This window comes from Leopardus geoffroyi, chromosome C1, assembly GCF_018350155.1.
Source record: "Leopardus geoffroyi isolate Oge1 chromosome C1, O.geoffroyi_Oge1_pat1.0, whole genome shotgun sequence".
In the NCBI taxonomy this organism is placed as follows: domain Eukaryota; kingdom Metazoa; phylum Chordata; class Mammalia; order Carnivora; family Felidae; genus Leopardus; species Leopardus geoffroyi.
This window is the reverse complement of record NC_059328.1, coordinates 111,535,557-111,551,195: the sequence shown is the minus strand read 5'-3', so window position 1 is coordinate 111,551,195 and position 15,639 is coordinate 111,535,557. Positions and strand designations below refer to the sequence as shown.

The 15,639-nt window shown below is 41.8% G+C and overlaps 1 protein-coding gene and 1 pseudogene across 10 annotated transcripts in view; one reads left to right on the top strand and one right to left on the bottom strand.

Annotated features, from left to right (window-relative positions):
• Window positions 1-2,134: 2,134 nt before the first annotated feature.
• Window positions 2,135-15,639, bottom strand: part of IWS1 (interacts with SUPT6H, CTD assembly factor 1) — a 51,959-nt gene continuing 38,454 nt past the window's right edge. For 5 of the 10 annotated variants that reach the window (XM_045479394.1, XM_045479397.1, XM_045479393.1 and 2 more), the window contains one exon: window positions 11,806-12,761. In XM_045479394.1, the coding sequence (XP_045335350.1) occupies window positions 12,630-12,761 (132 nt within the window). In that variant the 3' untranslated portion in view covers window positions 11,806-12,629. Of the gene's footprint in view, window positions 4,035-4,890; window positions 5,028-11,805; window positions 12,762-13,114; window positions 13,170-15,639 lie in introns of those variants that run through there. The other 5 variants (XM_045479400.1, XM_045479399.1, XM_045479398.1 and 2 more) reach the window with 4 other exon arrangements.
• On the top strand, window positions 8,052-8,792 carry LOC123598761 (annotated as a pseudogene).

The window sequence follows — 15,639 nt, the reverse complement described above, 5'->3', positions numbered from 1 at the left end:
AAGTACTTGAGTGACAGATGACAGTGCCTTTCTCTCCAGATGGTGGTAGCTAAATGCTAGATGATAAGTGGGCACAGGCTCAGGACAGTCACAGAGCTGGTTCATGTCAGGTTCTCATCCCACATTTTGCTGAAGTCCTGATCAAATAGTTAGCCTTTTAGCTCCCAACCAGGAGTTGGTAAAAATAGAAATCTTAGGAAAATGTTTGTCAAGGGCATATGCTATGGCTAGAAGTATTGCACTCGGCTCGGCCCATTGGATGCTTTGGTCTCTCCCCCATACAGAATTTGGAGTGTCTGAATATGGGCCATAGGCTGAGATTGCCCACTGTTTGGCCTTTTTATGCCCTGTGCTCACTCCATTGGTAAAGAGACCATTGACTTTCTCGTTTTGTGAGTGGGGCTGCCCTACCTCTTATCCCCATTGAGCAAGGGATGAGACATCGCTGGGGACTTTGGCATGTTAATCTAGTGGCAGGGTATGTGGCCATGTCCTCATGGAGTCACGACACCCCATAGGGCCAGGTTAAGTTTGATCCCGTAGTAGCATTTCCATCTTAATAAAGTTGCAGCTTTAACTTTACAGGAAGCTTTTTTCCACTGTCCACAACATAACAAGAATCTCCCCCATAAGTATCTGGCTCTGCTCCAGCGTGGGCTTCCGTTCTGGTGAGTACCCAGTATGCCACCCATGTTGCCTCTCTAGGGGCAAACACCTGTAGGTTGAGTCTGGTTGCTGCTGGCACTAAAAGCCCATGGGTAAGCATGGACCTGTTCATTTGGTCTAGAGACTTCAGGAGGCAAATTTTGGGGTGGCCAAAGCTTCTAGTTTTAAGTCTTGCCTTCAGTTTATAGTGCTTGTTATTATGGCTTAGGTCTCCAGTGGAAAATGGAAAGCTATGGACGACTGCATAGATGGGGGCCAGCAAATACTGAAGGCGAGGAACATGTTGGTTCTCCTTTTCTGACATGGGAGGTTTCGGGGCTGGCAGCCTGTCTCTCCCCAGGGTATTTGTTAGTCAGTGAGGGCTGCCCTAACAAAGTACATGAACTGGGCGGCTTAAACAATAGACATTTATCATCTCACCGTTCTGGAGGCTGGAAATCCAAGATCAAGGGGTCAGCAGGGCTGGTTCTGTTTGTGCTTCTCTCCTACTTCCTGAAGCTTTGCTGGCAAGCGTTGGTGTCACCCTCATTTTTGTCTTCATCTTCACAGGGTGTTCTCCCTGTGTGTGCATCTGTTTCCCAATTTCCCCTTTTTGTGAGGACACCAGTCCCACTAAAATAAGGACCCACCCTACTTTAGTATGACCTAATCTTAACTAATTACACCAGCAATAACCCTTATTTCCAAAAAAGGTCACATTGTGGAGTCCTGGGGGTTAGAACTTCAATGTATGAATTTGGAGGGAACACAGTTCAATTCATTTTTTTTTAATTTTATATTTTATTTTTTTTAAGTTTACATCCAAATTAGTTAGCATATAGTGCAACAATGATTCCTTAGTGCCCCTTACCCATTTAGCCCATCCCCCCCTCCCACAACCTCTCCCGTAACCCTCAGTTTGTTCTCCATATTTATGAGTGTCTTCTGTTTTGTCCTCATCCCTGTTTTTATATTATTTTTGTTTCCCTTCCCTTATGTTCATCAAAGTCCTCATATGAGTGAAGTCATATGATTTTTGTCTTTCTCTGACTAATTTCACTCAGCATAATGCCCTCCAGTTCCATCCAAGTAGTTGCAAATGGCAAGATTTCATTCTTTTTGATTGCCAAGTAATACTCCATTGTATGTATATACCACATCTTCTTTATCCATTCATCCATCGATGGACATTTGGGCTCTTTTCATACTTTGGCTATTGTTGGTAGTGCTGCTATAAACATGGGGGTGCATGTGTCCCTTTGAAACAGCACACCTGTATCCCATGGATAAATGCCTAGTAGTGCAATTGCTGGGTCGTAGGGTAGTTCTATTTTTAGTTTTTTGAGGAACATCATATTGTTTTCCAGAGTGGCTGTACCAGCTTGCATTCCCGGAACACAGTTCAATTCATAACAACCAGATGGCCATGGGTGAAAGACCCTCCCTGCCCCACCTTTCCTCTCCCTCTCCTCTCTTCCCTTTCTTTCTCCCTCAATTTATCTTCTCCCTCTCTCCTTCCCTTCCTCCCTCTCTCTCCCTCCAGAAGTCCAACTATTAGCGCTGGCTAAGGAAGTGAATGGAAAATGATTTAAAGTGAGAGAGCTGACAAATAGGCACGTCAGAGCAAGGAGCAGGGCCAGTTACCGGCCACCACAGTGTTTAAGAATCTGGGGAGTCCCAAAGGCCTTCCCTGGGCATTTCTTCAATAGTCTGTGCCTCTCTGTAGAGGGAAGTCCTTGAAAGCCATACCCTCAGGAGAGCTTCATGAGAGGGAAGAAAAAGGTGCAGAACAGTGTGCCTGCTGGGCCCCCATTTGCTGTTTTGAAAGGGACCATATATAGCCACATTCCACTCTCCTTGAGGAGAATTGGAAACTGTAGACTGCCTCTGTGTGGTAGGGAGATTTTTTTCACTTTTATTCTTTGAGATGTTTCTTTTTTAAGCATGGGCAGGTTTCACTTTCCAATTAAAAAATAACAGTAACGAGTGAGTGGTAATGAACCAAGTCGCGCCTCTGGAGGCCTCTGCCCACACTGCTGGAAGGCCTCTTGTGCATGCATTTGCATGGGTTACAAGAAACACAATGTTTTTGACTGGAAAGATAATTATCTTAATTCACCAGCCATGTCAATCAGCAGATTTGCCTCTGAATACCTTCTCAGTCTTCCCCCAAACCTGCTCTTTCTTGAAAGTTTCTTACCATTATGGGCATTCAAAGGACTCAGAAGCTAATGTCAAGATTTGTTGAATAGTTTGAACAATGGCAAGTGCCCAATTTTGGAATAAGAATGTGCCTTCTCAGGGTGGCAATATTCACAAGATGAACACCGATACTTGAGCATTTCCCATGTACCAAGCAATGCCCATGCACAATCCTATTTCCTTCTAACAACCTCTCTACAAGGGGGTGGGGTGCGCCACCATCATCCCCACAGGGACCAATCGGTAGAGTTACTCAGGTGAAGTCAAACAGTGAGTGTGCTGGAGGAGTCAGGATTTGAGACTAGGTCTGGGCAAACTCCAGAGCCTGAGCACGTAATCCTCAGCTGCTAGCTGAGGTAAAGGAAATGTGAAGCCACATATCACCAAATCCAATGTTAAATTAAGCAGTGAGACTGAAACACAGAGGAAACTGAAAAATCACAATGAGGTAGCCCTACCTATTAAGCTACCTACTGTGTGCTGGGCATCCTTCTGAGCACTTGCGCCCCTATGACCTCTCTGTGCAGTGGGCATCGATGCCCTCAGGAGGAGGAAACCAAAGCTTAGTGAGCTAAAGTGACTTTTGCCCTAGACCACATAGCCCATAGGTGGCAAAAGGGGAATAGGACTTGGGGTCATATGACCCCAAAGCACCCTCTCTTGACACATCCATCCTTGTTCCCGTTCCTCCACTGAAAGTGATCTCAACAAATTCCTGAATGAGATGAATGACAATTCCTGAATGACAAGAAAACCACCATGAAGAGTCCCACCTCAATAACGCATGGCCCTACACTGCCTGAGCTGGGAGGCGGTCTGAGGCAAAGTCATTCTTCCCCTCTGCTTTCCCAACCAGAACCTGGGACACTGCTGACCAAGGAGGGGAGAACAAAGATAGTGAGTGGCTGGGGCTCTCCGTCTGACCTTGGCCCTCTCCCCTGGGTCCTCCTGTGTGCACATGGGCACTCGGCCAAGGTGCTTTGTGCTAGCTACCACTCTGAAGAGAAGGAAGGCCTCTCGCAGGGGTGATGGTCAGGAGACCTGGCCAGATTCACCTGGACACTTAGCGAGTGCTGTGAGCTGCAGGCACGGCTGGGCTGAAATGGGTCCATATCAAGCTTCCAGTCACATTTGATGGATAAGGGAGCTCACTGTGGCTGTGAATCCAGGTGGGGTTGTGGAAGCCACTAGAAAAAAAAAAAGCAGCTGGGTTGACTGAAGGGGCTTCTAACCTGCCATCTTGCTCAGACATCTATAGAAAAAAATGCTGTAAGGAGACTCCATGCTCTCAGACACTTTTTTTTTTAAGCCAAGAAAATTTCAGAAGCTTCCCTGAATGGTTTAGACATGTGTCTGATGATTTCACAAGAGAGGATCTGAAAACAATGTAGATACCCACCCAAAGATGTCAAGTACTGAGACAATGCCTAGCATTCACGGCTGGTGTTCCCAAAGGTCCCACTCCAAGTCTCCTGCCTCTCTTTCTTGGCACTTAAAGAAATACCCAGTAGCTGATGTCTGCCAGCTTTGTGACTCCACTCCACTCGGAGCACCAGCCACGTACATCCAGACCGGCATTGGGCATCTAAGGAGATGCTCAGGGAGCCCCGGGAACTTCAGATCACCCTCACTCGCCATTTTCGCCACTCCCGTTGGGCTTGCCCGTCTACGCTCTGTCCTCATTAATGGTTCCCTACCCTCCTATCCATCCAGTCTTAGCCTCTTCCTTCTCCAACTCTAATGGCCAAACGGAACAAGTTCTAACAGTTCTCTCTCCAAAGATGTTTCAATCTGTTGTGTCCCCTTTGTTCTCAGTTACTATCCAACTCAGAGACTCCATCTCCCATCAGCGCTACTATGACCACATGGTCGATCCCCTGCTTCAACCATGCAATTCAACCTTCAGATCACAGCATATTCAGAAGACTAATACAGTAGCAAGAGCAAGTTACTCTGGAAGGAGGAAAGAGATAGGAATCGGGAGGCCCAGGTGAGAAAACCTGTGGCCTAGAAGTCCACCTTCAAACTGTGGCACACTCCTACCTCATCTTGTCTCACATTTCCTGGAATCATTGTAGTTTCCTGGATACACCTGGGGGAGTTCCAATCCTTGTGATACATTGCTTCTTCTGCTCACGATGTCTTCCTTGCTTGTCTGCCCAGCACATAAAGCCTGAGATCTGGAACCAGAAAAAGCCAGATTTGAACCTCAGCTCCAACTACTAGCTCTATGACCTTTGTCCTGAGCCTCTTTCTGCATCCCTAATATAAAGGTCATATCAGCATTTATGTCATAAAACTGTTAACAGCCTTAAATGATATTACTTAAATTGTTTAGTGGAGAGGCATGGCACACAGTAAGCACTAAATAAATGTTATCCATCATAATCATCCTTGCCCCTCAGAAGTCAACTCCACACCGTCTCCTGTATGAAGTTTTTCTTGATCTCTTCTAGTTGTGCCCCCAGTAAACCCACCATAATGCATTTATAATTAAGTTTGCTTTCCTGGGTACCTCCTCACATTGTGACCTAATTAAGGGCAGAAGCTAGCTGGTTCATCTTTGGTCCTCTGCTATTGAGAGAATCTGGCACCTATAGGGCTCAGTGTTTGTTGAATGAATTGGTTAACGAATGAAGAAAAGAGGAAGCAGGGACTATTCATTAGCCAAATTTACTGTGTACTTCATGACAGACTTTGTTCTGGTTGCTGGGGATACATCAGTAAATAGAACGGATGGAGTTCCTGCCCTCATGGAGCTCCCACTCTAAGGAGGAGGATATACTCAACAACAAACAAGTCAATATATAGTAAGTTGGATGGTGCAAAGCGCTCCCAGGAAAATAAAGCGAGGGGCAGGTGCTTTCTCCTATAAGAAAAGTTAGGCAAGGTGTCATCAATAAGGTGACATTTCAACAGAGATCAAAGGAAGTGAGGGAGCAAGGTTGGTGGATATTTGAGGAGACAGGGCAAGAAAGTGTGATGCAGACAGAGAACAGCTGGGTGCATATGAATAAAGGGGAGCTGGCCAGAACACCATTTTATTCATCTGTAAAATAGGGACAGTATCATCTCAAAGAATTAAGTACCATTGATGTCAAAATGTGAAGTGCCATATATTAGTTCAGCTCAACACACCGAATGGTGACAAAAATATGGACATGGTTCTTGTCCCCTGGGACCCCATGACCTCTTTGACTTGGTCCTCCTTCCCCCTGACATGGGTTTCAAAAGAGGTCAGCTTGGAATGGCTGTCCGTAACTACACTGGTCACCGACAGGTAAGTTCTTCGAGAGACTGGTGCTTCCTGACCTGTGCTGGTCTCACACAGAACTGGTCTGGGGAACTCTATTTCTCTGCTATCTCTAGCCAAAAAAAGTAACTTCTTGTTCAAAACATACAAGAAACGAGAGAATTACAAAGAAATCACTTCTTCTCAAAACTCAAAGGGCGGGCAATCAAATAAACCTCTCTCCTTTTCTCTCCTGACTCTCAAACCGTGAGCACTGATTTCCCTCACCTACGGAGAACCTCACATATTGGAGACCAAACTCCATGTTCCTTTACTTTCAATCCACTTTTTAACATGTCATCATAAAACATTTATGAAGTTTTATTTAAAGCCTCACTCATTGCTCTCTAGTCTAATAAACCTATGGAATGACTCGCTGCCCTAGGCCTGATATGCTTTGAACCTCCCTCCGTGCATCCGTCATGGAAAGAACCTTCAGGCACAGGTCTTTGTAAGAACTGAGCTAGTCCTGGGGAGCACAGATCCAAACCCCCCTCCCCCAGAGTGAGTGGTGTTTTCCCTAGTTGTTCCTTCAGATCCTTCTTTTAATTCAAATCCTGCTTTGAGGCAGCAAGAATGTTTTTTAAAAATCTTATAGTAAATCCTTTTACAAACGGTCATCTCCAAGTTTTGGTCAAATCTTTACATTTATGTACTGAGCTTGCTTAAAATGAGGCATACCAGTAATACTGTGATACAGCCCACCACTTTCTTTAAAAAACCAATGAACATACGAAATGCCTATCTGTAGCTCAACATACCAAAATCAGCCAACTTGAGACACATGCATTTTTGTAACATTTCTAGCCCATGTCTACACTAGGCAATTCCACCTCTCAGGACTTCTTGAACATCTCAGCAATCCTTTTATATACAGGTAACCGACCTCACTTAACTCCACACTACACGTACCTGTTCCACAGTGCATCTGAGATGGGAAAGCGGCTACCTCTATGGCAGGAGGGGAAGATCATAACAGAGACCATATGGAGCCTGGCCTGACAATCTCTAAGAGGAAGAGTAGTATGCAGGTGGGTGAGAAGTCAATTTGGAAACAATGGTTAATCTAATGCCCTCCAAAACAAAACAAAACTGCAGAGCATTTTACTAGTAAAGGGGTCCCTCTCTGGCTCCCAGGGCACAATCTTGGCAGGCCAAAAGGCAGTCGGATGATATAATTAAAATGCTGCAAGAAAAAAACCCCATCAACCGAGAATTCTGTATCTGGCAAAAACTATCCTTCCAAAATGAGGGAGAAATTAACACATTCCCAGATAAACAAGCGCTGTGGAAATTCACTACCAATAGACAAGCTCCACAAGAAATGCTTAAGGTGGTCCTCCAAATTGAAAGGATACTACTAGTAATTCGAAGCCATACAAAAATGTAAATCTTTCCAGTAGAGCTAATTACACGGATAAATATAAAACTTAGTTTTATAATTATAACAACTTCTTTTACAGGATTTAAAATATAAAAGCATAAAAAATAACTAGAAGTCTGTTAGTGGGTACACAATATATATAAATGTGATTTATGATTTCAGTAACATAAAAAGGGCTAGACTATAAAGTAGCTTTTGTATGTGACTGAAATTACAGTTTAAAAATATTTGTAGCTTAGTATGTTATATGTAATTACCATAACTACAAAGAAAATGTCTATAAACACATCCCTACACACTGAAAACTACAAAATGTTGCTCAAAGAAATGAAAGAGAATATACAGATCCTGTGTTCATAGACTGGAAGACTTAATATTATTAAAACGTCCAGCACTACCTAAAGTGATCTATGGAAACAGTGCAGTCCCTATGAACACCCCAATGACGTTTATTGAAGAAATAGAATAATCCATCCTAAGTTTCATATGAAATCTCAAGGGACCCCAAATAGTCAAAACAATCTTGAAGAACAAATTTAGAAGACTCACACTTTAGGATTTGCTACAAACCTATAGTAATCACAATAGTGTCATGCTCTCTTTCCCTCAGTCACGTGGAGGCAGAGGATTGGGTGCACTCAAAATTGGGCTCCACCCATAACCCACCTCCATGACTGAGGAAGTCATTGCTGCTGGAAGTGTAATGGAGGTTAACACTGTTTTACAAGAGGTGCTGAAGACCACCCTCATCCATGACGGCCTAGCATGTGGAATTCGTGAAGCTGCCAAAGCCTTAGACAAGGGCCAAACCCATCTTTGTGTGCTTATATCCAACTGTGATGAGCCCATGTATGTCAAGTTGGTGGAGGCCCTTTGTGCTGAACACCAAAATCAACCTAATTAAGGTTATAAGAAATTAGGGTAATGGGTAGGCCTCTGTAAAACTGACAGAGGGAAAACCCCATTAAGTGGTTGGCTGCTGTTCTGTGGTGGTTAAGGACTATGGCAAACAGTCGCAGGCCAAGGATGTCATCAAGGGATACTTCAAATGTGAGAAAAAAAACAAAACTTGGTTCTTGTTGCAAAAAAACCCACAAAAAACAGTGTCACTCTGGCACAAAGACAGACATATAGCCTGATGGAATTGAGCCCAGAAATTATTTTTGACAAGGGAACCAAGGTCATTCAATGAGAATAAAGAATGATTGATGGGGAGTGGGGGGGGGGGGTGGGTGATGGGTACTGAGGAGGGCACCTTTTGAGATGAGCATTGGGTGTTGTATGGAAACCAATTTGACAATAAACTTCATATATTGAAAAAAATAAAATTAAAAAAGAGAATAAAGAATGAAATGGGGAAAATATTTGCAAATTATTTATCTGATAAGGAGTTATTATCCACAATATATAAGGAATTCCAGCAACTCAACAGCTTATTTAAAAAATGGGCAAAATATATGAATAAGTAGTTCTCCAAAGAAGGTATCAAAAGCACTAAAATAAGATGTTCAATATCACTAATCATCAGAATACAAATCAAAAACACAATGACGTAGCATTTCACACCCATTAGGATGGCTACTATTAAAAAAAACCACACACACACGCAACAAAAAGTAAGTGTTGGTGTGGTGGTGGACAAATTGGAATCCTTTGCACTATTGGTAGGAATGTAAAATGGTGCAGCCATTAGGGAAAACATAATGGCAGTTCCTTAAGATTAGAATTACCGTGGGGTGCCTGGGTGGCTCAGTCGGTTGAGTGTCCAACTTCAGCTCAGGTCATGATCTCACGGCTCGTGAGTTCGAGCCCCATGTCGGGCTCTGTGCTGACAGCTCAGAGCCTGGAGTCTGCTTTGGATTCTGTGTCCCTTTCTCGCTCTGCCGCTCCCTCGCTCATGCTGTGTGTGTGTCTCTCTCTCAAGAATAAATAAAACAGTAAAAAATATTAAAAAAAAAAAATTAGAATTACCGTAAGATCCAACAATTCTACCTCTGGGTAGAATTACTTCAAAGAATTGAAAGCAGAGTCTCAAAGAAATATTTGCACACCCATGTTCATGGCATTATTCACAACAACAAAAGGTAAAAGCAACCCAAATGTCCATGAACAGATGATGAATGGATAAGTTAACCATGGAATCTACATACAAGAGTATTTATTATTCAGCCTTAAAATGGAAGAAAATGCTGATACATTTCAACATGAATGAACCTTGAGAACATTGTGCTAAGTGAATACACCAGTCAAAAAGGATAAATAATGTATGATTCCATTTATATAAGAGTCATAGTCAAAATCATAGACAAAGTAGAACAGTGATTGCCAGTGCTGGGGGGTGGGGGGTAAGGGAGAGAATGTGGGGTTACTATTCAATGGGTAGTTTCACTTTATTAACATGAAAAGATTTCTGGAGATGAAAGGAAGTGGTGATTGCAAACAAGAGTGAACAATGTCACTAACTGTACACTTAAGATGGTCCTTTAAGATGTCAGATTTTGTGTATTTTACATATTTACAATTAACTTAAAATAATTTTAATTAGTCAACAATTCTTTTAACTGGAAACAAAATGATTGTTTCACTCCATTCAAATGGTCAAGGTTACCACCACCAAACACTGGGACAAACTCAAGGTCCTGTGGAGAGAAATATGCTTAACTATTTGGGAAGCAAGAAGCAAGCTGTCAGCAAGTTACTCATATGTATAAATTAATGTTACAAATGTTCACAATTGGTTAAATATAGGTGAAGGGCATACTGGGAGTTTAATTTGCCAATCTTGCCACATAATGGTTAGTTGGAAATATTTCCAACATTTAAAAAAAAAAAAAAAGGCCACTGTTAGGCCAGGTTTGGCAATTTCTAAAATAACCCATTGACCAAGGCTCATTTATACAGAAACAATCTTCTTCCATATAAGACAAATTCCGCATCATTTTGAATTCCTCAGGCATGATTGTCACTTTACACCTGGCACCAACAGTTTTACCCTACATGGGAAAAACCATCAGGTAACTGGAGCTTACCCCATCAAATGGCAAAATGCTATATTGGTAAACTTTAAATCTTTTTTTTTTTTTTTTAGAAACTATGACTTTTACCTTTCTTGTTTAGAATTTTTAATGACCAGGGTCATCAACATGGGCTTCAATAGGTAGCTGTGCTTTTTTTTTTTGCTCTCACAAGTTTTTTTGAGGCTATTTATATGAAGCAAATGGATAGTGTAGAAAGCAATTGTTTCCATATAGTGGTTAGCAAGCACCTTATAATATCTTTACGTACCTGCCTTTTATAGCTCACTATTCCATCTGTGCTTCTAAGCTTGTTGAAAGCAAATGTAGAGATTCTGAGAGATTCTTTTGAGTAAAGTGCATACACTGCATGTTATTTTGTCTGTTCAAAAGCTTTTATGGTGAGGTTTTCATGTTTTTTTGAAAATCCAGGCTGTCAGAAACCCCATTCCAATTTGTATGAGTAGAATTTCTACAATTAAAATGAATTACTGGTGGGGCGCCTGGGTGGTTCAGTCGGTTAAGCGTCCAACTTCAGCTCAGGACATGATCTCAGGGTTTGGGAGTTCGAGCCCACGTCAGGCCCTGTGCTGATAGCTCAGAGCCTGGAGCCTGCTTCGGATTCTGTGTCTCCCTCTCTCTCTGCCTCTCCCCCACTTGTGCTCTCTCTCTCAAAAATAAATAAAATGTAAAAAATAAAAAAGAATTACTGGTTCTTGGGTTTAGTCATTTTGACTAATTAAAGATTCTTCATAATTAAATCTAGAGACTACTAAAGTAAGTTCAAAGTATCACAAAAACAAAATACAGCCACAAACTATAATTATCTATCCCAACTGCCCAACTGCCATCAGTAACTGGCACAGTAATTTTCAGTTATATCCACATTTCCTCTAACGGTGGTATTTCTCACCCCGTTTTTCATTATAGCACCCTTCCCAGGAGAAAACATCTCTGTAAATTAATTAAAATCAAGTAATTAAAGTTTCCCTAACAAGACAAACAGTAAAAAATAAGATTTTGTTGGTATTTCCTTTCAACCCCAACTAGGGTACTGCGATTCAATTCTGACGCTAACCACTTGGGAGTTAGCACTGCACTCCCCAGGTTTAAGGGCTGAGTCTTCCACAATACTGCCCCCTTTTTGGATGCCAGCAGCAAGTGGGTCCATGCCCACTTTTGACTAACTGGTTACAAATTTGGGGGTTTCCATGAACCCCTCAGGTTCAAAAATTTGCTAAAATGACCACCAGAACTCAGGAAAGCACTATGTTTATGATCATTTTTATTACAAAGGAAGACCAACGAAATGAAGACACACAGGGCAAGTTCTGGGAGGAGACAGTTTCCACACACTCTCCTTGTGGAATGAAGGCACATCACCATCTCAGCTCAGTGTGCTCACCCATCAGGAAGCCCCAGTGAGCTTCCGGGTCAAGAGTTCTTAACTGGGGTTTCACTACGCAGGCATGATTGATGACATCATTGGGCGCGTGACTGAACTCAATCCCCTCATGCCAATCATGCATCAGGCCTGCCCAAAGTCTCAACCCTCAAATTACATGGTGGATCTTTCTGGTAACAGCCCCCACCCTAAAGCTATCTAGGGGCCTACCATGAGCCACCTCATTAGTGTCACAAAGACATTCCTACCACCCACATGGTTTAGAAGCTCCTTGTTAGGAACCCAAGATGGAGACCAGACAAATTCCTTAAATTCCTTATTATGCCACAGTCAGGTAGGCTGAACACAGACAGTTTACAACCACTGTAATATTTAAGACTTTTTTCCCTCACCAAAAACCAATTTTCACCCCCCACTGAGAATGGATCCTCTAAGACAATGAAGAGACAGCCCCCCAAAACCAGAATGGAACTTTATTGTGTAAAGTTTATAGAAGTATGAGTAGTAGTCTTCTGTACAAAGTACACAACAGTTTTAAATACAAGTGAGAAATGCGAGTCCTATGACATTTGATACAAGCGGAAGCATTTACAGAAACACTAAAAAAAAAAAATTTAAAATATCCTCTTCTTTCTCCAAAGAGTCCATTGCGCATTTCTTAGAGACGGGGACACATCCCAGGCAAGGTCACAATGGCATTTTATTGCCCTCGATGCTGATTTTCACTGCGTGTGCAGATCTGCTTTTTTTCCTGATATCTGTGAACTTTCTCATCTGTTTATCCAGTCGACTGATACCCTTCTTGGAGGTCCCCTGAAACTAAGAGTGGGGTAAAAATTAAAGAGCAAATTATTGAAATACACAAATCCAGTTTTGCCTTTCATCTCCGTTTGTCTGAAAGTTAAAAAGGGCTCTTATCTCTGGAATAATCATAATCTGCTTTGGTGACCTCAGGAATAGAGCAAGCGTTAGCAATGTACACATGTTAAACTCTCTCAATGAAGAGTAACGAACTGTGCCTTATTTTAAAATTTTGCCTCAGTCCATAGATATCTAGATGCAAGAGGGACGATTTAAACTATGATCCCCCTGCAATTCCATCAAATTAGATTCTGACTGTATGCTTTTCCCTTTCAAAGGTCAGCATGGAGCTGACAGCTTGTCATATTCACCTTCAAACAGTGCCGGCATGAAGAATGACTGATCTTCTGAGGCAAGGAAAGTCACCTGAGAAAAAGCATGAAGCCTGATGAACGAGGTTAGAGGACGAGTAAAGCGAACCTGTCAGGCGGTGGAGCTCTAGTTTCAGACTTGAAGTGAATCTCTGCTTGGCCTCAGCAGGTTCTGTAGCCCTGGGCAAATGTGGCCCCTGGTCTGTACTTTCGGGACCGTCAGGAGAGGTAAATGAGGTAATACTGTCAAATACTAGCACACAGTCAGTGCTCAAAGTAAGTATCAGCTGTTACCATCATTACTACTACTTTGGGATGGATCAGATTTATGATATGTATACTGGATACAAGAAGAAAAATAAATTAAGCCTTGGATCCAAGGGGCTTACCACTTCTTGCATCTGTTCCTGCTAGCCTCTTAGTTTTAAGATTTGGTTTTGGTTATTTTTTTCATAATTTGAAACAACTACCTGTCTTGAAGAGATGCAGTCTCCAGAAATCGATACTGTTAGAAATGCTGAGAAGGTCTGCCACTTCTATCAAAGATCAGAGCCAATTCTTCTTGTTGACTAGTGTTACTGACAATTCTGATCTTTAAGAATGTTGAGTGGTTTTTCTAATTCTTCTCCCCAGATGTTTACTACTGAATCATCTGTGCAGCTCAATTCTGAGACTGCTAAAAGAAGGGAGGGCCCAGAAGACACTCTGGGGGTGGGGCCAGTGTGGGGATGTTCCTTTGAGCTGGGGAGCCCCCCAAGTCCCACTCCACCTCTAGACTCAGCGTGTACCTCACACAGGAGCTCCTGTCAGTCTTGAACAGGAGCCATGTAGATCATCCACCCTAGATTTTCTGAAACAATCCCACATCCAAATATTATTTTATATCACTTTAACACTTGGCACTAGGACTCTGAGTTAGCATAAATATTCATTACCAGATGAGAAACAACTATGCTTCTCTCACGCTATCAAATCCCCAGATTTCCTAGATGGTCCTAGATATGTGACCTCCTTTCAGACAATGTGCCCTGATTCTTAGTAGTTAGTCCACATCAGAAGCCTTACCTGCTCAGATCTGCACCAATTACTCAACTCCCAGCAGCTGTACACACCAGCCAATACTGTCTCCCAGGACCCTGACAATCTGAGCCCTCTAGCCTCCTCAAATGGGACATACCCAGGTGACACGAATCCACTCCTACCTAGTCCTATAACTTTTAAGACTTGTGGCTGGCAGATGCCTAGTTTCCCCAAGCCTGGAAACACACAGGATATAGTACCTAACATGCCAAATTCAGTGATCTCTCTCCTGATTCAACTCTGTACCACTTCCTTAGGACAGTAAAAGTGTATGCTGCACTGTTTTATCAGAGAAAAACCAAAAGCAGCTTAAAAGATCAGCAAGATAGGTTTGCTTTAAAAAATTATGGTACGACTGTATTTGGACACAATATTAAGTCACTGAAGAATGTTTACTCAAATGAATGTTTACCGTGTTAAGTAAAACACAAATCCAACAAAGTATAAAATAACAATTTTGCATAAAATTTGAAAACAAAAATACCAAAGCACAAAACCAGCAATGTTTATGTACAATATAAAGAGGACAAAAAGGAAATAACCCAAAATGTTAATATTAAGGTGTGGTGGAATTACAACTGACAGTAATTTTATTTGTGCTTTCTGCATTTAAAAGGTTGTAAAAAAACATACATTGTTTTTTGTCATTTTAGTGTTACCTTAAAAGCACTCCATGGAATAAATTAACATATAAACATACAACGTAGTATAGGTTACTGCATTATTTAGGAGTGAAAAATCAGAAACCACAGAGGAATAAATAAACAAATTATATATTCACATGATAGACTATTAGGCATCCATTATAAGTGATAAAACTATAAGGTGGTTTAACGAGGAGAAGTGACCAAAATTATATACAGAATAATTGTAATTATATGAAAGTATCAATAGAAAAAAAGGGCAAAAATGGTATCAAACTGCTTTTGAATTGTGGGCAATTTCCCCTTCTAATCTCAAATTTTTCTATAATTACAACCAGAAAAAAACCAACTTTGAAGCATTACTGGAAATACATTTAACACATCAAACTGTTAATAGTGGGGACTCTGAGGAAGAGCAGGGTTTTGGGGATGGGTTATTCTACAGTCTTTTATATTCACTTATGTAATTTCAAAGATAAAAATGACATTTAAAACAACGAGCATTTCATTTGAAAGCCATTTACTCACTCCAATTTTCTTCTTGGAAAATACGTTTTCTAATAGTACTCTTCGTGTCTCTGTGGTTCGTGAAAGCCCTGAGTGAATCTAAGAATTCATCCTGAACTGGGGAAACGGTATCAGGTGGTTTAAGGACAACATCCTAAAATGTAACATGAAACCACCAGCTTTCTGGATCATGCCGTATTTATTTGTTTTCTGACAGAACTCTATCAGCCAGACTCAGGCCTAGGTAAATACTGGCACATTATGACCTGGAGGGTGTGGGATGAAGGAAAGGAA